The sequence below is a fragment of the Pochonia chlamydosporia genome, chromosome 1 (genome assembly GCF_001653235.2).
Source record: "Pochonia chlamydosporia 170 chromosome 1, whole genome shotgun sequence".
Taxonomy (NCBI): domain Eukaryota; kingdom Fungi; phylum Ascomycota; class Sordariomycetes; order Hypocreales; family Clavicipitaceae; genus Pochonia; species Pochonia chlamydosporia.
In genome coordinates, this window is record NC_035790.1 from 6,762,916 (window position 1) to 6,779,236 (window position 16,321).

A 16,321-nucleotide genomic window follows, 5' to 3' on the forward strand; every position below is an offset into this window, starting at 1 on the left:
ATCAAATCTGATTATTACGAGTCAAGGAGCTTGGACTATCATAATATCATGTGTGCATCGTTGAGCAACGACCAATCACCATGTCGGCCACACCGCCAACAGATCTCATCTTGCATCCGGAAACCTCATCTCGCCGAGACTGACTGGTTCGGCTTGTCTCGGACTACCGATTGGATGCCGATCAAGAAGGCGTTTTGTTCCTAGCAGCCAAATGCTGTCTGGTATGTCATCTCCGTCAAACGGGCACTAGTCAACTAGCTGCATCCCCACAACGACAACGAGTCACAAATTGATGACTCTCCAACCAGCAACTTTGAACCGTTTAACATTGAAACTTTCAACTTTCATCACCAATACCCCATAAGCACATATATTCCAGAAACAGAAACCACATCACAATGGGGGCTTACACTCCAGCCCCAAAAGTCAGCGTCTTCACCACTCCGCCAGAGCAGCTATTAGACCTCTTGGCTTCACAACTCCCCACGTCACTCACGCTTCTCCGTCGTCTCCAATTCGCCTTGCACCGGAACTTCACGACCCCCGACGCACGTATCATCTTCTCCTCTGATATTGGCCAACTCCAAGATGCATCCACAACGCCAAAGTACTTTGCTGTTGCGTATGCCGAGTTCTCCACCGGGCCGGATACACAAATGGTCATGTATTCGTCCATGGAGCAGGGCAAGGTGAATGAGGATGAGGCACCCATACATGAGGAGCATATCATGAATACCGTCCGGGAACTAGTGCGGCTACGGAAGGAATATGCCGGGAAGCTGGTTTACGGAAATAGTCTACTTCTCGGCAGCTTGCACTCGGATGTGCGTGCCATTTTGATTAAGCACGGACGAGTTACGCCGCGGCCGTCTGGGGATTATGACAAGTGGTTGTTTAGAATGGAGGATGTGCCTGAGCCGAAGGAGACTCCGGATGGTATGCACTGGGAGAAGGCGTCTTTGGAAGATTGCAGGCTTGTGGCGTCGAGGACGGATATTCCTAGGCCGCCGTATGTGTTTTCTGGTCACGATGCAATGGTTCTATGCGCAACCAAAGAAACTATACTTACATGACTATGCTAGGGAATCGCTGGTTCAGCTTCCGGGTTTGATGCTGAAATTAGAAGACGGGACTCCTGTGGCATGGGCCTTCATTGGTGATTATTGGAGCCCTCAAAAATACGTGCATTGCTGCTAACAACGTGGTAGGTCTGGATGGCTCCTTGATAAGTTTACATTGCGAGGTAAATTATGATTGCACCGCGCCATGTATCAAATACTCACCCGGTCACAGGACGCATATCGAAGACGAGGCATAGCCAAGCTCCTCGCAGCAAAGCTTCTTCGTCGAACTGGAGTCGAATTCTCCAACGACAAGTGCGCTGGTCACGAATGGGCCTCGGCGGATGTAGCTCCTGATAACGAAGGTAGCCGGGCAATGTGTAGGAGTTTGAATGCCACGCCGCACTGGTCGGTATCATGGTGAGTCAAAATGCGTATCCTATGTTCTTGGTATTGGTCTGTGTCTAATAGATTCAGGGTAACGCTGGACCTGTCAGAGTCTTTGTAGGAAGAGATACGACAGTACTCCGTAGAATTGGATGTGTTTCGAGCAAGGTGGGATATACCTTGTTTGGGTCTTGGCAACCTAGAGTTGGCCGTCCGTGCGAATACAATAGAGTCATTCAACAAGATCTAGATGAAGTATACAGGGTTCTTGCACTTGGAACCTGCAAAAACGAAATATACCTTAGATTAGAACCAATCTTCAACTACTGCCCTCAATGTTATCTAGAGATGCTTATACCACAGAACACAACCAAGTTCAAGTCTCTCCAATTTTCATCCCTCCCACCCCAAGAAGTCAATTTCATCTCCAGTTAACATCTCGCCCGCTCATCCTCGCAAATCTCGTATGAATTCCTCCTCCCATTTAGCCGTCCGGAAGAATGCATCACGATCTCGCACCCGTCGCCCTTTTAGCCTCAATTTCCCCACACGCCCCAGACCACCAACAATGACAATGCCTGCCTCTTTAAACAAAACCTCCTTCTAAATCCAGCACCAAACATATCCTCACGTCGCACAAAGTCTGCCCCTTTCATAAAATCGGCAATTATACACAAGGACTAGTCTCAGCTGCCACATTCGGTACTTGACATCATGCGACTGCCAAGGCATGAAACGGACCAGCTGCCCTGTGCTAATTTTCCCGTCCGGAAATAGGAACGTGGTATTCCGAAAATGCGGTAGTCGAGAGACGAATTAGCCGCGTGGTAAAATCGAAGAGTTCAGATGCTTGGGGGCACGGCCCTCGTCGGATGGATGGAAGGAAGGGTTTTTGAAGTTTGAGGAGTCTCGTGCTATGTTATTGTTGTGTGGTTAGAGGAGCTGGGTAATGAGCGGCTGGATCTAGCGACTTTACCGGTTGACGACGATGGATGAATTGAATGGCTTCAAAGGTGTCGAGTTTTGACGAATTTCGGATGAATTGGTATCGTCATGAGAGGATGATAAAAGCTTCACGATGCTCGGCGTCGTTCAGGTTGTAGATGCGCTGCATGCCATCAAGTTACCCATCAGCAAGCACACTTTTTCATCAAGCTCAGCCAAACTTCATCAAGATGCTTCTTCTCTCTGCTGTTGCACTCCTCGCCGGAGTATCTCTTACTCAGGGTGCTCCATCCGCAACAAACACTCTAGTCGAGCGAACAGCTCAAGGCACAGGCACGGATAACGGCTACTTCTACTCTTTCTGGGCGGACTACTCCAACGTCAACTACAACAACGGGCCAGGCGGATCATACAACGTCTCTTGGTCTAATGGAGGAAACTTTGTCGCGGGCAAAGGCTGGAATCCGGGAAGCCCAAGGTATATCCTACAATCATCTCTCAACACCACTTCACAACTACACCATGCCTTGTGTTCCTGTGCCACACAGAAATCTCATCTCATCTCATCATCCTCATCCTACGGAAACCCATTTCTCCATGATGGCTATACCCTCCACACAAACAACACCAACTTATCTTCACGTTCCCCTTCATCTGACATAATACAGAACAATCACCTACTCCGGCACCTACGCCCCCTCAGGAAACAGCTACCTCTCCATCTACGGCTGGACCAAAACACCACTCATCGAGTACTACATCGTTGAAAACTTCGGCACCTACAACCCCTCCACTGGTGCCACCAAGAAAGGCCAAGTCACCAGCGACGGGTCTACCTACGACATCTACGAGACCACACGTGTGAACGCGCCGTCTATTATTGGGACAGCAACTTTCCAGCAGTACTGGTCTGTTCGCCGGGACAAACGGTCCAGTGGTAGCGTTACAACGGGCAACCACTTCAACGCATGGGCATCCTTGGGGATGAAGCTGGGCTCCTTCGACTACCAGATTGTCGCTACTGAGGGTTACTACAGCAGCGGGTCGGCATCCATTACTGTTGGGCAGGGCGGCTCGTCTGGTGATGGGGGCGATGGTGGGAACGGTGGTGGGAACACGAATGTAAGTGAGCGCGATTGTTTCTTTCGTTTCCGCCCATGGGGATAGAAGTGGTGTTTTGTTTGCAGAGAGCACGAAAGGAAGAAGAAGCAAGAAGGATTGCCACGTAGCGTTCGCTTCGCCCGTCTTCTTTGAGATTGCCTTGAAGATTCACTCGACTGACGTGAGATGTATTAGTGTGTTGCCAAGTGGGCTCAATGTGGTGGTCAAGGTTGGACTGGTCCAACATGCTGCCAGACTGGCTCGACTTGCAAGGCTGCGAATCAATATTACTCGCAGTGTCTTTAGTTTCACACCCCGTCCTTCCTTCGTTGCTCGTTTCTGTCGTTTGAGGTTTGATGGTTGATTGACAGTCTCGGGATCATACGTGCTTTAACGACCGGGGAGTATCGTTTTCGAGAGCAGGCTTGACTGCTGCCTCGAATCAGCTAAGAAAAATGTATCTAAAGCTAGTTCATATATCAGACAGAATCATAGCACAAACCGTTCATGGAACAAAACAGCGACATGTGACTCATGCAAAATCCTTAAGCGCCAACTTGAATCAAATTTGTACCAGTTGATCTTTCCACCAATTCCAAAGACCCTTGTGCTTGCACCTAACTAATATACAGGTCACTGAGATATTGCTTTGCCGAGTCTAGACTCTCACCCACAAAGCCAACGTACATATCTGGTCTGACTACCACAACGAAAGGATCATCCTTCGACGCCCAGTCTGCCGTGTAAACCTTGTGTGCCTCGGCTTCTCCGTTCTCAGCCCCGCTACTTGAGTTTGACTTGTCGTTTTCAATGTGTAACCCAGTTGCTGGGTGAATGGCGTAGGATGTTGCAATATCTTTGAAACCAAAGTCGCCGCCGTGAATGTCTCCGATTCGCAAGATGAGATACTTGCCGTATGTCGTTTCAGTATACAGCATTGTTTCGTTCCCGTTGCTCTTCTTCAGAACCATATCTGGGCACCTGTTGCCTGCCTTCCAAAGGCCATGTTCCGACGCTTGGACCAGAGGAGACCCAGATTCGCGATATGTCACACCCATGCCTAACATGCGCACCCAGGATTAGCATGCATTCCCGTTCCCGTTGTCTGTTGGTTCGTTCCCTGTTCGCTTACCAGTGATGTACCCGGCATTCTTTTCAATTGTACCCACATACTGCTTGGCTGTGTGAACTGTGTCACGGACCAGAGCAGCCGCAACGTCAATGACATCTCGAGCAGTACTTCTTCTTTCCGTATCATAACTTCGAATAATTTTATCTGCTGCCCCTGGTTGAAGTTTGGAACTCTTGACGACCTCTGCTAGACGCCAGGCCAAATTGAAGGCATCTGACATGCCCGTGTTGAGTCCCTGCCCCCCATTTACAGAATGGACATGAGCTGCATCACCTGCAAGAATGATGCGACCGGATCCGCCTTTGGACACAAATGTTGATGCAATCCTTTCTTTAACTGTGGGCATAATTAGCGCTGCCCTGGCTCAGATGTATCATCCCCGATATGCAGACATACCATCAAATGTACTGTACCACTCAGTCTTGGTGAACTTGACGTTATGAGGGGCCAAGTGTTGTTGGATAGACTCTTTGGCTCGTTCCTCTGTAACATCTCCTTCAAGAAGAACATAGAACCGGCACATTCCGCGTTCTCGTGGAATCCAAGAAACACGAGATTGCCCATTCATCTGGAACGTAATAATCTCTGGGCAAATGGGAAAGTCGGTCTCAATGAAGGTGTCCAGTACGGCCCATAGCATTTCAGGCTTGGTTCCAGAGAATGATGCGCCGATTTGTTTGCGAACCAAGGACCTTGCGCCATCAGATCCCACGGCGTATTTGCTGCGAATCCTAAAGCCCGACTGCGTTACGGTTTCAACGCCCTTGTCATCTTCAGTCACAGCAACGACTTGTTCCCCGAAACGAACAAGTCCCTGCAACCTGCTTGCAAGAACGTTCTCAACAACAGGTTGCCCAATCATGAGAAAATTTTTGTGCAGCGTGTGTTCAAGACCAACCCACCACGTATTTTGGCGTGACTTGAACTCTCCATTTGCAAATGTAGAGCTGGCTACGACAATGGCGTGTAAGCAAAGATGGACTAAACTTTCATTTTAAGGACAGATAACTCACTATTGCATTTGAGGCCAATTGGTAGGAGCTCCTCCAACAGTTTTGCTACCTCTAAATATTGTTGAGTTCGCGCATTGAGTGCGTCGGCTCTGCCCAGCTCAAGAGGACCTGGTTTTCCATCTGGAAAGGATGGTTTAGCGTTGACCGTCTTGTTAAATGGCAAATTGACAAGCTCACCTATGATACAAACAGAAACTCCAAGCCGATGAAGCAAGAGCCCGGTGAAGAGGCCAGTTGGTCCGCCTACGCTATCGTATTAATTCTGAGTCCAATGTCGTTAAACACTAAAGCACTCTTAGCTTAGAAACATACCACCAATAATGCAAACATCGACGGTTGGAGTATCTCCAGTCATATCTCTCTCCGCATGCATTTTGTCTTTTTGTCTTGGTCTATGTCGAAATATGGAATCAAATCGACTTTAAAAATAAAAGCATACGAGAGTAGCACTAGATTTGAACATTTACATGAGCCTGATAATGTAGCCACTGACTAGCGGCATCTGAGCTGACCACAGTCAGGCAAAGATAGCATTTGCGGCCCGTCTCCATCAGAGAGTTCCGACTTGAACCACATTGCAGGGGTCTTCGTGGCCAAGCTCTTTCATGTTCCACCCCTGCGCCTGAAACAAGGTAGTCTTCTTGACAAGCTTACTTTTGAAGCTGAGCGAATTCTTGGGAAGCTGGCAATGACAAAGTTCGGCCGGCACTTTGCAAGCGAATAGCGGGTCGCAGACTGGGTTAACTAGTCATTGACGGATTGTCTGGTAGCACAACATTTGTTGATGGGCTGATGGTCATCCTTGCACAAGTTTCATGCCACACGGAATCAGAACCTTGCCAAGCAAGATCCTGCCAATGGACTTGGAAAAGTTCCTACTATCCCACTCGGTTATCGCCGTCGTTCAACTTCATCCAAGATGCGAGTACCAGCCACTGTGAAAGATGCTTGTGTAGCATTGTGGCTGCTTGTGGGCCATTGCCACGCAGCTCGTCTCATAACCTAGTTCTTTGCCTGCCGTGGAAAAATAAGGCCGAGGGCTTCAGGCACCGGCCCAGCAGTCAATATCAACACGATTCCGACAAGAGGATCCGAATCCACAGAGTATAATAAGCCCTGGCAGTCATGAAACTATGTCAGACATCGATCAACGTGTCTTATTTGTGGCTCAATATTGCAGAATTATTAAGCTCAACTTCAAGCATAGCCACGCAATATGATCTGATGTAAAGTTGCGGATGGTGGAAACATCCCGCCACGGGCCGACATTGAACATCTGATTCTTTTGTCGCTGAAAAAGTTATGTCCAGTGTAGTGGCAAGATGAGGCATAGCGTGAGGTGTAGCGATGTTACACAACAGGCACGCCAAACACGCAGAACTTGAATCGGAACAACTTTGTGAGATGGAAAGATTTCCGAATTCCGACAGGCAAGCCAAAATTCCCGCCTGCACCAAGAGAGCATATGCAGTAGTGATAGTTATTGCTAGAGAGATTTGCGCAAAGTCATCATCCCATTCGGTGGCCGGCCAGGGTTGTTTCACCAGCCAATTCGGTCTCATGGCCGAAAAAGGCAAGTCCTCAAGTCTAGTCCAGTTTAGCTGTGCATTTCGAGATTTACAGAGTCCACAGTAACTCCCAAGACTTGGCCAGTCTTGCTTGGCACACTCTTCATAAATTGCAACTTGTAAGAGTTGACCGAGGACTGCAATGGAGTAGCCTTAACCCATGGTCCCTGCAAAGATGGGACTGATTATCAATCGTTGGCATAAATGTTGTGGAGTTGAACTGCACAGAACCCATAAGGTTACAAGTTCGTTTTGCCACTCGTCGCGATACTGGGTCCATATCGTCCTCTTCCGGGCAAGCCAGCCTGCCCGTCGTGAACGACGCAATGGTCTTATTCCTTGGCTCTTGAGTCGCATACTTGCTGACCGTGGAGTATGGAAGATCTGACCAAGTGAAGGTTTCAAATTAGGCCGAGATCCCTTGCCTTCACACCATTCAAGAAGAGTTGATGTATCTGTCCGACGCTTACCTCGTTGGCACTGATGCATGCGCGAAGCTGGCATCTGCAATGCGACCACTCCATACAGAAGAGACCGGTTTGCCGGGATCACCGTGGATCACTTATCGGATACGATCCCTGTGACTGCGTCAAAGTAGTCTTGTCATTCTTTTCTTCCCTCCACCAGTTTGCTATCCGTGAAACTGACAAGTCGGCGGAGCAAGATGTGGCTGACGACACAGTCTTGAGAATATCCCAGTATTCAGACCCCACGAAGTGGATGCAGCAAAGGAGTTATGCTAGCAGTGCTCGTAACGGTAGTTAGAAGCTAATGGCTGAGTGTTGAAAACACATAAACTGTCCTCATCCTGCATGCTGTCCTGCATCTGGTCCCAATCACGTATCTCCTAAACTTGTACCGAAAATTCTCAGCGCTTCATTGTCTGTATTTCCTTTTCATCAGACCATCATGCCCATTGCTGTATCACCAGAGCGTGATGGCGCCTCTGCAGTGGCCAAGGGGACCAAGAGTCCTCGTGGGCTTAGCATGGAAGACTTTCCGGCGTTGATTGATAGCTCCGCTCTTGACCTCGCATCGAGAATCCTGGGAATTATCGACAGATACCGCTTGCAGAGGTCAAATAACAATCCAGAGAAAGCAGATGAGGGTGCTTTAAGATTCTTGGCCGTCATATACTCCCACGTCAGATCTGGCCAAGAGATCCCGATGTGTCTTCCTGCATTTCCATTCAAATCGCCAAATAAATCATCCAAAGTGCTTGGAAATCTGCCAGACAGGGCCGAAGAACTGGCCCTAGCTCACCTCAATGGTCTCTGCGAGGCTGTGAGGGACATATACCCCCCTGGAGCGCGGTTGACCATCATTTCAGATGGGCTAGTGTATAATGGTAAGTTCTCGCCTCTATGCAGCCAAGAGTCTCATTTTGTGCATGACCGCTCACCGAAACATTAAGACCTACTTGGAGTCCCCGACAAAGATGTCTGGGCATACGGCGAGACGCTCCGTCGCTTGGCCAAGGAGAGGGGCTTTGAGCAGATTGAATTCTCACGACTGCGAGACCTCGTGTCCATCTCTCTTCCAGAGCAGCTGGATGAAATGACTTATGTCGCCAACGCTTCAAATTTTCGGCGAGCCCTCCTCAACACTTTTGGAAACCCAAATTGGGAGTGGAAGGAAGTCAGCCAGAGTGAAGATGTGTGCCTTACATACAGAGGCTACATAAAGTTCTTGGAGACTGATCTTGCAGACGTTTACCCGCTTGAGGATGGTCGCACGAAATCCAAATATAAACGTGGAATCGAATATATTGCGAAGCAAATGATGTGCCGGGGAGATGTAAGTGTTATCCAAGCATGAGGCCAACTGGTCCCTTTGGCTAACAATGGGGCATAGGCGTTTGCAAGTGCAGTCCGACAAAAGTACAAAGACCATGTGCGCTTGTCGATTCATCCGTCCACAGGTGCCGCCAAGTTGTCGATAAGTCTGCTTCCCACTTCCACCATGTTCACGACACCATGGCACTGTACCATTGGCTATAAGCTTGACGGTACAATTGTCTCTGGTATGCGATCCGAATTCGATAATGATGACTCATTCGAGCTCATTTATGAGAACGGACTGCCAAGTTACTATCGCGAAAAATCCGATCTCTTCTCTTGGGATTCCGCAAACGGGCCGGTGACTTTCGAGCCGATATACCCAAGTGGTTGGATGTTGAAGCCCACAAACGGGCCAGGGACCCTGACTATCAGTGATATTGACGCAAAGAAGATTCGATCATTGGCAGAAATCAATTCTCCGGTTGTCATGCGTGGCTTTTTCAAGACACCTAAGCAAGACGTTTTCGTAGAGAAAGCCAAGCAGTTCGGCGAACCTCTACCATGGAAATTTGGTCTTGTTCTCGAGGTTAAAGACCAGGGGTCGGATACTCGCGGCTTGAATAACGTCCTTTCAGCTGAATGGATGCCATTTCATTATGACGGGCTGTTTAAAACGGTCACACAGCTCAATAATGAGGGCGAAGAAGTACGCGTTTCCGTCCCTCCACAGTAAGTTGCGAAGCGTTTCCCATGCCAAACAATCCAAGCCAAAGTAACTGACCGACGATCGTCAGCTTCCAATTTTTCGCCGGTGCTACTTCTTCTCCAAAAGACACTGGTTTCACGTTGTTCTCGTCGTCAACCATGCTGTTCAAGTACCTTCCGAAATGGTTGACTTTAGAGGACCTTGCCAAGAAAACGTGGACGGTGTCAACCTCTTCTTTCGATTCAACTGTGCTGAAGGGAATTCCATTGATCGCCTCCCACCCCACCACCGGCAAACCATGCCTTCGATATCACGAGCCGTGGCCGCAGTCCAAAACAAAGTTCGAGGCCACTCTAGTCAGCATTGATGACCATGATGAAGCCAGCAGTCGAGAAATTTGCGAATCCATTGACGCCACTCTTCACGATAGGCGGGTTGCATACTACCACACTTGGGAGAAGGGAGACCTCGTTGTCAGCGACAACATCTTGATGATGCACACGCGAAGTGACTTTATCTCTGGAAGCGATCGGGAGCTCTGGAGAATTCATTTTGATTGAGATGTTCAAGGTTCTGGGAGTGGAAAATTCTTTCTGCATGGTTTTAGTGTGCTGCAGGTTTTTGCGAATTGGACATGTAAATAAATACCTCTTGTTCAAGGTCTGGTAAAGATAGGGGCACGGAGTGTCATTGTACATACTTCACCCACGAATCGTGGCGAGAATAAGATGTTTCGGTTCCCTGTTCAGCAATTCGGCGCCGTACTTTGTGAATTGCCCGAGCTTCCATGGGTATTTTCATGCTCAAGCTGGAGAGACATGCCAAGAGACGGCCATCTTGACCGACGAATGGCTCATTTCGGACTGTTCGAAGCGCCAAGGCTTAGCTTGAAGCTGCCTGGTTGTGGACGAACTTGGGAGTTGGGAGTTGCTGGACCACAGTGGCGGTGTTGCCTGCTACTGTGCGAGTTGCACTGTCTTGCACTGTCAGGGAGTCACAAATATGAACACCAAAAACCATTTAATTCACAACCACCTGATCCGACCATGAATTCTCCATATACACCGAACCCAACCTCAAGCCCTAATATGAAATGGCATATACTGCGTGCATGATGAGACTTCTGACAGGAAATGAACGGCTTTGAGCAATGATCCAGTGTATCTCTCCCCAATCCCGCACTCCGTTGCAGATATCATGTCGACCTTCAACGGCATTGTGTCCGAATTTCCGGAGATAAGAAGTCAGTCTGGCGGTCGATCAGAAACACTATTTTCTGAACAGTAATCACTGACTCGTTCCAGTTGATTTCTTTCGGCGACAGCCCGACCAGCTTCCGCCATTAGCATGTTTCCTCAGCCATGTCCATAGTGATCACTTGGCAGGGTTAGACACTTTAAGATCTCCCTTGTTAGTTGGCAAGTCTCCTCACCTATTTTGTTCAAATTTCTCAATATTTTAGTGTGTATTGCTCCCCGGCCACTCGAGAAATTCTCCTGCGGCTTGAAAGGTATACATGCAGAATCAACTATGTTCGTGGTGTGTTGGAAGCTAGACAGCAAACGTATAAGCACCTGCGAAAGGTTTTGGTAGGACACCGTAATGTTGATTCACAAATTCTTCTTCATTTGCTGATTAATTAACCAAAAGAAAGCGCTTCCCCTTGAAGCTCCAACGGTGATTGAGCTGCGGCATGGGTACAATATTCAAGTCACATTGTTTGACGCAAATCATTGCCCAGGCTCGACCATGTTCTGTAAGTCACAGACTCAACCGTGCCAGCATTAGCTTACATCAAGAAGTGATTGAAGGGCAAGGCAAGGCTATCCTCTATACTGGTGACATTCGAGCAGAGCCTTGGTTTGTCAACTCACTTGCTCGAAATCCGGCCGTACTCGAATACACGTGCGGGCTAAAAATCCTGGACAAGTTGTACCTTGATACTTCATTCCTCGAAGATATCCCATTCCAAACAAAATCAGAAGGAATAGCTGAACTACTAGCCAAGGTCCAGAAGTACCCAAAAGATACAACCTTCCACCTGCAAGCATGGACCTTTGGTTACGAAGACGTTTGGATCGCTCTATCCAAAGCATTATCTTCTCGTGTACGTATAAGCTCGAGAATTCGTCAGGCTCTTTCTAACTTCTTCAAGATTCATGTCGACGACTATAAGCTGCGAATATTCAATTCTCTAAAGAGTCGGTCTTCAGATCAACAGTTTGCACAGGAATACCATCTTGCATCGGGTGCGGCAATGTTAACAGGACATATGTGTGGAAACACTCAACACCTGGGTTGTCTCACCTCCGATACAAATGTCCGCATCCATAGCTGTGAGAAGGCAAACATGTGTTCCGTTGCCAAACACCCTTCAGTTGTGTCAATCCGACCCGTGGTGTGTCGCCTTCCTGGTGGTGAAGCCATCATGGAGGCGGGCGTAGGAGGCGGTGGAACGGACTTTTCTCGAGAAGCTGAGCTGCACTGGATTACAGATGACGACATTGACGTCTTCTTGCACTCGTATGTGTTTCTACTTGAACAATGCAAACTAATAGCTAACTGCCACACAGACTACCAGAGTGGGACGAAGTCAACGATTCAGTAAAGGACAAGATCAAGACTCTTTTGACGGGAATGTCATCCAGCGGTCGAGATTTGTCATTGAATATGGATATTGAAGACTTTGGTGACGATCTCTCCGCCGACATGGGCTTTGTAATACAGTCTCTAGCCGAAAGATTGCGCAACAAGTCTGGCAATCTAAAACCGCCAGCCAATACGCGACCCGACGGCCTGCCAAAGGTAATTCTGTTCCCCTTTGCAAGGCACTCCCCCTACAGAGAGCTATGCCATTTGGCCGAAGCCTTCAAACCAAAAGACATCTGGCCATGTACTGTGGATCGGTACTGGATGGAAAACAGTAAGTCGTAAACGATCCTCGCATACATATTTTGGCTATGCTAAAACACCCAGTGGTGACTATTGAGAGTCTCTTCGGCAAGTACTGCTCGGAAAGGCTATTCGAACACGACAAGCAAATGGCTCCATTTATGGCGCAGCAACTCGACATGCGATCTCGTGAAGTGAAAACGCCAGATAGGGACACTCAACAGAGCAAAGGTCTCGACACGAGCCAAGACCTCACGCCTAAAGTCAAACGCACCAGAGACGGCTCGGATAGAAACTTATCACAGCAGACGAATGTCTTGGCAGAAGAGCCATCTACACAAAATATTCCCGAGTCAAATGCGCCTGCCGAGGACTGTCATGCAGTATCAACGACACGGCCCGAACCTGAGCCAACTACGCCTCAAGCCCGTCATCCATCCGCGGACACCCGGCCTCAAGCCCACAGCGACGACAAGCCTACTACACCGCCACGAAAGCGCCAGCGTGAGGAAGCCGCTGAAACCGAGTGCAGACTCGATGCGTGCGGATCAGACTCACAAATGACGGACTTGTCCGTCGGTTCATCATCCGCGAGCTTTTCCGTTCTAAGACAAGATGCTTACGACGCAATGTTGAGCAATTCAAACGGCGATGAGCCGTGGGTACCAATCTCTCTGCTCTCCGCGGATGGCCATCACCATGATACAGAAGTAGAGCTATAAACCCTTTATAGTACCAGGGGGAAGTGTAAGCTAACTTGGTGAACACCTACCCTTTGACACGTTGTGGTCCATTCGCACAACAGACAAGTATAGCGTTTAGCATGCAAGAATATTTTGAAATATCGCACGTAGAGGAAAATATAGACACCGCGTACATATTCACATTTATTCAAGTTTCGCTTCATCTTACCGTTTCATCGCTTATTGCATTCACAACCCCAACCCCAACCCCAAATTATCACCACCCAAGAAAATGCCTCCCACCGTATTCTCTCTTTCTTTCAACAGCTGCGCAATATCCACCCTACCACCCGTAATATACCGCTCGCTCACACCCAAGTTGACTCTCTGACTCAACTCCTGTCTCAACTGGGCCTTCAGCGCACCCATCTCAGCCTTTGTCAACGCCTTGGCCTCCTTCTCCTTCCTCCTCCGCCCACCGCCACGACTACCACCAGCCCAACCACTTGAAGCTGTGGCCTCAAACTCTTCAGAATCATACTCGACGCCCAAATCTTCAGCAGCGTTCCGAAGCCAAGTGTCATTGCTGTGAGCCTTTTCCTTGGCCAAGATTGCATCAGTGATTTTCTTGGCCAGGTCGAGGCGTGGTTTGAGTCGACACGCAATCTTCCTGTCAATGGGCAAGCTCTCAATGAAGTGCTGCTTCTTGCCAGACGCTCGCTCGGCGTGGACTTTGCTAGCAAGTCTTCTGGTGGGGAGGACTTCATCTGGCGAACACAGAATGATGCTGACGCCGCTGCGATCGGCTCGTGCCGTACGTCCAGAGCGGTGGATGTATGTATCTGCGGCGCGGGGTACATGGTAGTGAATGACTTGGTCAACTTCTTTGATGTCGAGACCTCTCGCGGCGACGTCGGTAGCAACGAGAACGGTGTTGCGTGCTGCTGTGAACTTTTCCAGGGACCGGAGACGAGCTTTTTGAATCATTTGTGAGTGGAGCGGTAAGGCGTTTAGGTTGAGATGTTGAAGGAGCGGCGTGATGCGGCGAACGGCAGAAATGGAATTCGTGAAAACCAATGTCCTGCGACCGGGGTTCAATAAAAGAACAGAGTATAGATAGAGATCCTACGGGTATAAATGTTAGTCGCATATCCCGGCCCAAGGGAATACAATAGTGTCACAATATCTCACCTTTTCCATGGCTCCGCACTCGATCAGACCTTCGCGAAGATTATCTGCCATCCGGCTCACGGGGTTGACGTCGATGAACTTTGGCTCCGTCCTAAACTTGAGACACTTCATAAGATACTCCATCTTTTCTTCATCACTTCCAGCCTTGGCACTTCTACCCTTTCCAGCAAGTTTAGTCTGGAGATTCTTGTCAAAAGTGGCAGAGAAGACCAATGTCTGTCGTCGTCTCATCCCAGCATCCGAGTCAGAATCCTCATCGTCATCATCATCCGCTTCAGGGTTCTTCCCATCTAAAGCGCCGATAATGTTTTCCGCCTCTTTGAATTGTCCAACTTTGAACAGCCTATCCGCCTCGTCGACAACCAAAAAGTCGATTCGAGTAAACTGCCGTTGGAGCTTGGCATCCCCATCGAGCACCTCCCACAAACGACCGGGAGTACCAACAACGATGTCGGCCTTTTCCAGTTGCCGCTGCTGCTTCTGAATACTCAACCCGCCAGTAACCACACAAACGTACGGCGACGTAGGCAGCCCGTCACACACAGCTTTGATGTGGTCGCCAATCTGCTTGGCCAATTCTCTAGTCGGACTGAGAACAACCGCCATAGGACCTGTCCTCTTCTTCTTCTGCTCATCATCCTCGTCATCCTGCTGCCCCTCGTGCATCTCCAGCCATTTTTCCACAATAGGAAGACCAAACGCTAGTGTTTTGCCTGAGCCTGTCTGCGCCTTACCAATCACATCTCCACCAGCAATAATCTCCGGAATCGACTTCTGTTGAATAGCAGTCGGTTTCGCAAATCCCAGCTTGGCAATCGCCGACACAAGGCTCGGCGACAGATTCAACGCCACCCAGTCGCCCATGTCGAGGTCGTCTTCGGCTTCTCCGTCCGCCATTTCTGCCAGCGCCAGGAACTCGTTTCCGGCCCCATGTGCAGAGGGCTTTTGTAGCTTCTTGTCGGCAATCTTCTGCTGTTTGCCTTTCTTGTTTGTGTCGTTCTCGCTCTGCTTTTGCGATTTTTGGGCTTTGGCGCTCTTGTTCGTGCCCTGTTTGACTGCTGAAATCTCTTCTTGAGGTTTCTCGCCCTCCACGCTATCCTGAGAATCGCCAGCTTCGCCGGAATCGACAGGCTCGCTCGCCACAACGTCGTCGCCAAACCCTTCAAAAGACTCCCCCTCATCTTCGTCGTCGGAAACTGCGGGCTGGCTGCTCTTGCTATCGTTCTTTACAACAAACTGTACTGTTCCGCCATTCTTGACCACGTCCACGCCAGAGAGGACTTGGAGACCGCCGAAGTCTTCGCCTACGGATTGCCAGGCTAGAGACGAAGAATCTACCACAGCTCTTCCGGTCGAAGCAGATGTTTCGTTCCTATTCTTGCCCTTTCCGCCTGTCTTTGGTTGCGCTTTCGGCAGCCGTGTGTTCGCCTTTGCCAAGTTTTTACTTCGCTTCGGCTCGGGTCCAGTGGTCGGCGGAACCTTGCGCTTCTTTGAGGGAGGGACCATCAGGGGCTGTGATCGATTCTCTCAACTGCCAGTCAGCTATTTTGCTGTTTGGTAGAAGAGCTGAGGCTGTGGCAATTGTAAGCTCAATTTGCTGTATCCGTAACAAAAAAGTTCAGGTGGGATGCTTTAGTTTTTGGTGGAGCCCACCTTCAAAAGTTGAGTTGCTGTGGAATTTTTTTTGGGGTGAACCATTTGCATCGGCGTAAAATATGCCGATCTCCGACCACACCAAAGCCCAGTTGTTGCATGGAGACAAGATGCTCAAGTGCTCGCCTGGTAAGATAAGTTTACCACCACATCTACCACACATCACAGGTACCCATTTATACTCTCTAAATTCATGACAAAAAGAAAC

The 16,321-nt window shown here is 49.1% G+C and overlaps 7 protein-coding genes across 7 annotated transcripts; 5 read left to right on the top strand and 2 right to left on the bottom strand.

Moving 5' to 3' along the window:
• Positions 1–398: 398 nt before the first annotated feature.
• Positions 399–1,197, top strand: VFPPC_01786 (acetyltransferase, GNAT family; the record flags this gene model as incomplete). The annotated part of the gene is made up of 2 exons (XM_022428239.1): positions 399–1,006; positions 1,083–1,197. The coding sequence occupies 2 exons, from the start codon at positions 399–401 to the stop codon at positions 1,195–1,197; spliced, it is 723 nt and encodes a 240-aa protein (XP_022284759.1).
• Positions 1,198–2,623: 1,426 nt separating this feature from the next.
• On the top strand, positions 2,624–3,560 carry VFPPC_13154 (Concanavalin A-like lectins/glucanase; the record flags this gene model as incomplete). The annotated part of the gene is made up of 2 exons (XM_018290931.1): positions 2,624–2,871; positions 3,062–3,560. 2 exons carry the CDS (start codon positions 2,624–2,626, stop codon positions 3,558–3,560), a joined length of 747 nt encoding a protein of 248 aa, XP_018150322.1.
• Positions 3,561–4,111: 551 nt separating this feature from the next.
• Positions 4,112–6,012, bottom strand: VFPPC_01787 (FAD monooxygenase; the record flags this gene model as incomplete). The annotated part of the gene is made up of 5 exons (XM_018281557.1): positions 4,112–4,554; positions 4,627–4,962; positions 5,023–5,577; positions 5,640–5,882; positions 5,952–6,012. The coding sequence occupies 5 exons, from the start codon at positions 6,010–6,012 to the stop codon at positions 4,112–4,114; spliced, it is 1,638 nt and encodes a 545-aa protein (XP_018150323.1).
• A 419-nt stretch (positions 6,013–6,431) lies between these two features.
• On the top strand, positions 6,432–6,749 carry VFPPC_18675 (hypothetical protein; the record flags this gene model as incomplete). The annotated part of the gene is made up of 1 exon (XM_022430251.1): positions 6,432–6,749. One exon carries the CDS (start codon positions 6,432–6,434, stop codon positions 6,747–6,749), a length of 318 nt encoding a protein of 105 aa, XP_022286005.1.
• A 1,367-nt stretch (positions 6,750–8,116) lies between these two features.
• Positions 8,117–10,254, top strand: VFPPC_01788 (pyoverdine/dityrosine biosynthesis protein; the record flags this gene model as incomplete). Its single annotated transcript, XM_018281558.1, has 4 exons — positions 8,117–8,555; positions 8,622–9,004; positions 9,062–9,717; positions 9,783–10,254. The coding sequence occupies 4 exons, from the start codon at positions 8,117–8,119 to the stop codon at positions 10,252–10,254; spliced, it is 1,950 nt and encodes a 649-aa protein (XP_018150324.1).
• A 1,189-nt stretch (positions 10,255–11,443) lies between these two features.
• On the top strand, positions 11,444–13,308 carry VFPPC_13155 (artemis protein; the record flags this gene model as incomplete). Its single annotated transcript, XM_018290932.2, has 5 exons — positions 11,444–11,450; positions 11,497–11,801; positions 11,850–12,217; positions 12,268–12,617; positions 12,671–13,308. 5 exons carry the CDS (start codon positions 11,444–11,446, stop codon positions 13,306–13,308), a joined length of 1,668 nt encoding a protein of 555 aa, XP_018150325.2.
• A 210-nt stretch (positions 13,309–13,518) lies between these two features.
• VFPPC_01789 (ATP-dependent RNA helicase MAK5) lies at positions 13,519–15,966 on the bottom strand (the record flags this gene model as incomplete). The annotated part of the gene is made up of 2 exons (XM_018281559.1): positions 13,519–14,394; positions 14,461–15,966. The coding sequence occupies 2 exons, from the start codon at positions 15,964–15,966 to the stop codon at positions 13,519–13,521; spliced, it is 2,382 nt and encodes a 793-aa protein (XP_018150326.1).
• Between the last annotated feature and the right edge of the window lie 355 nt (positions 15,967–16,321).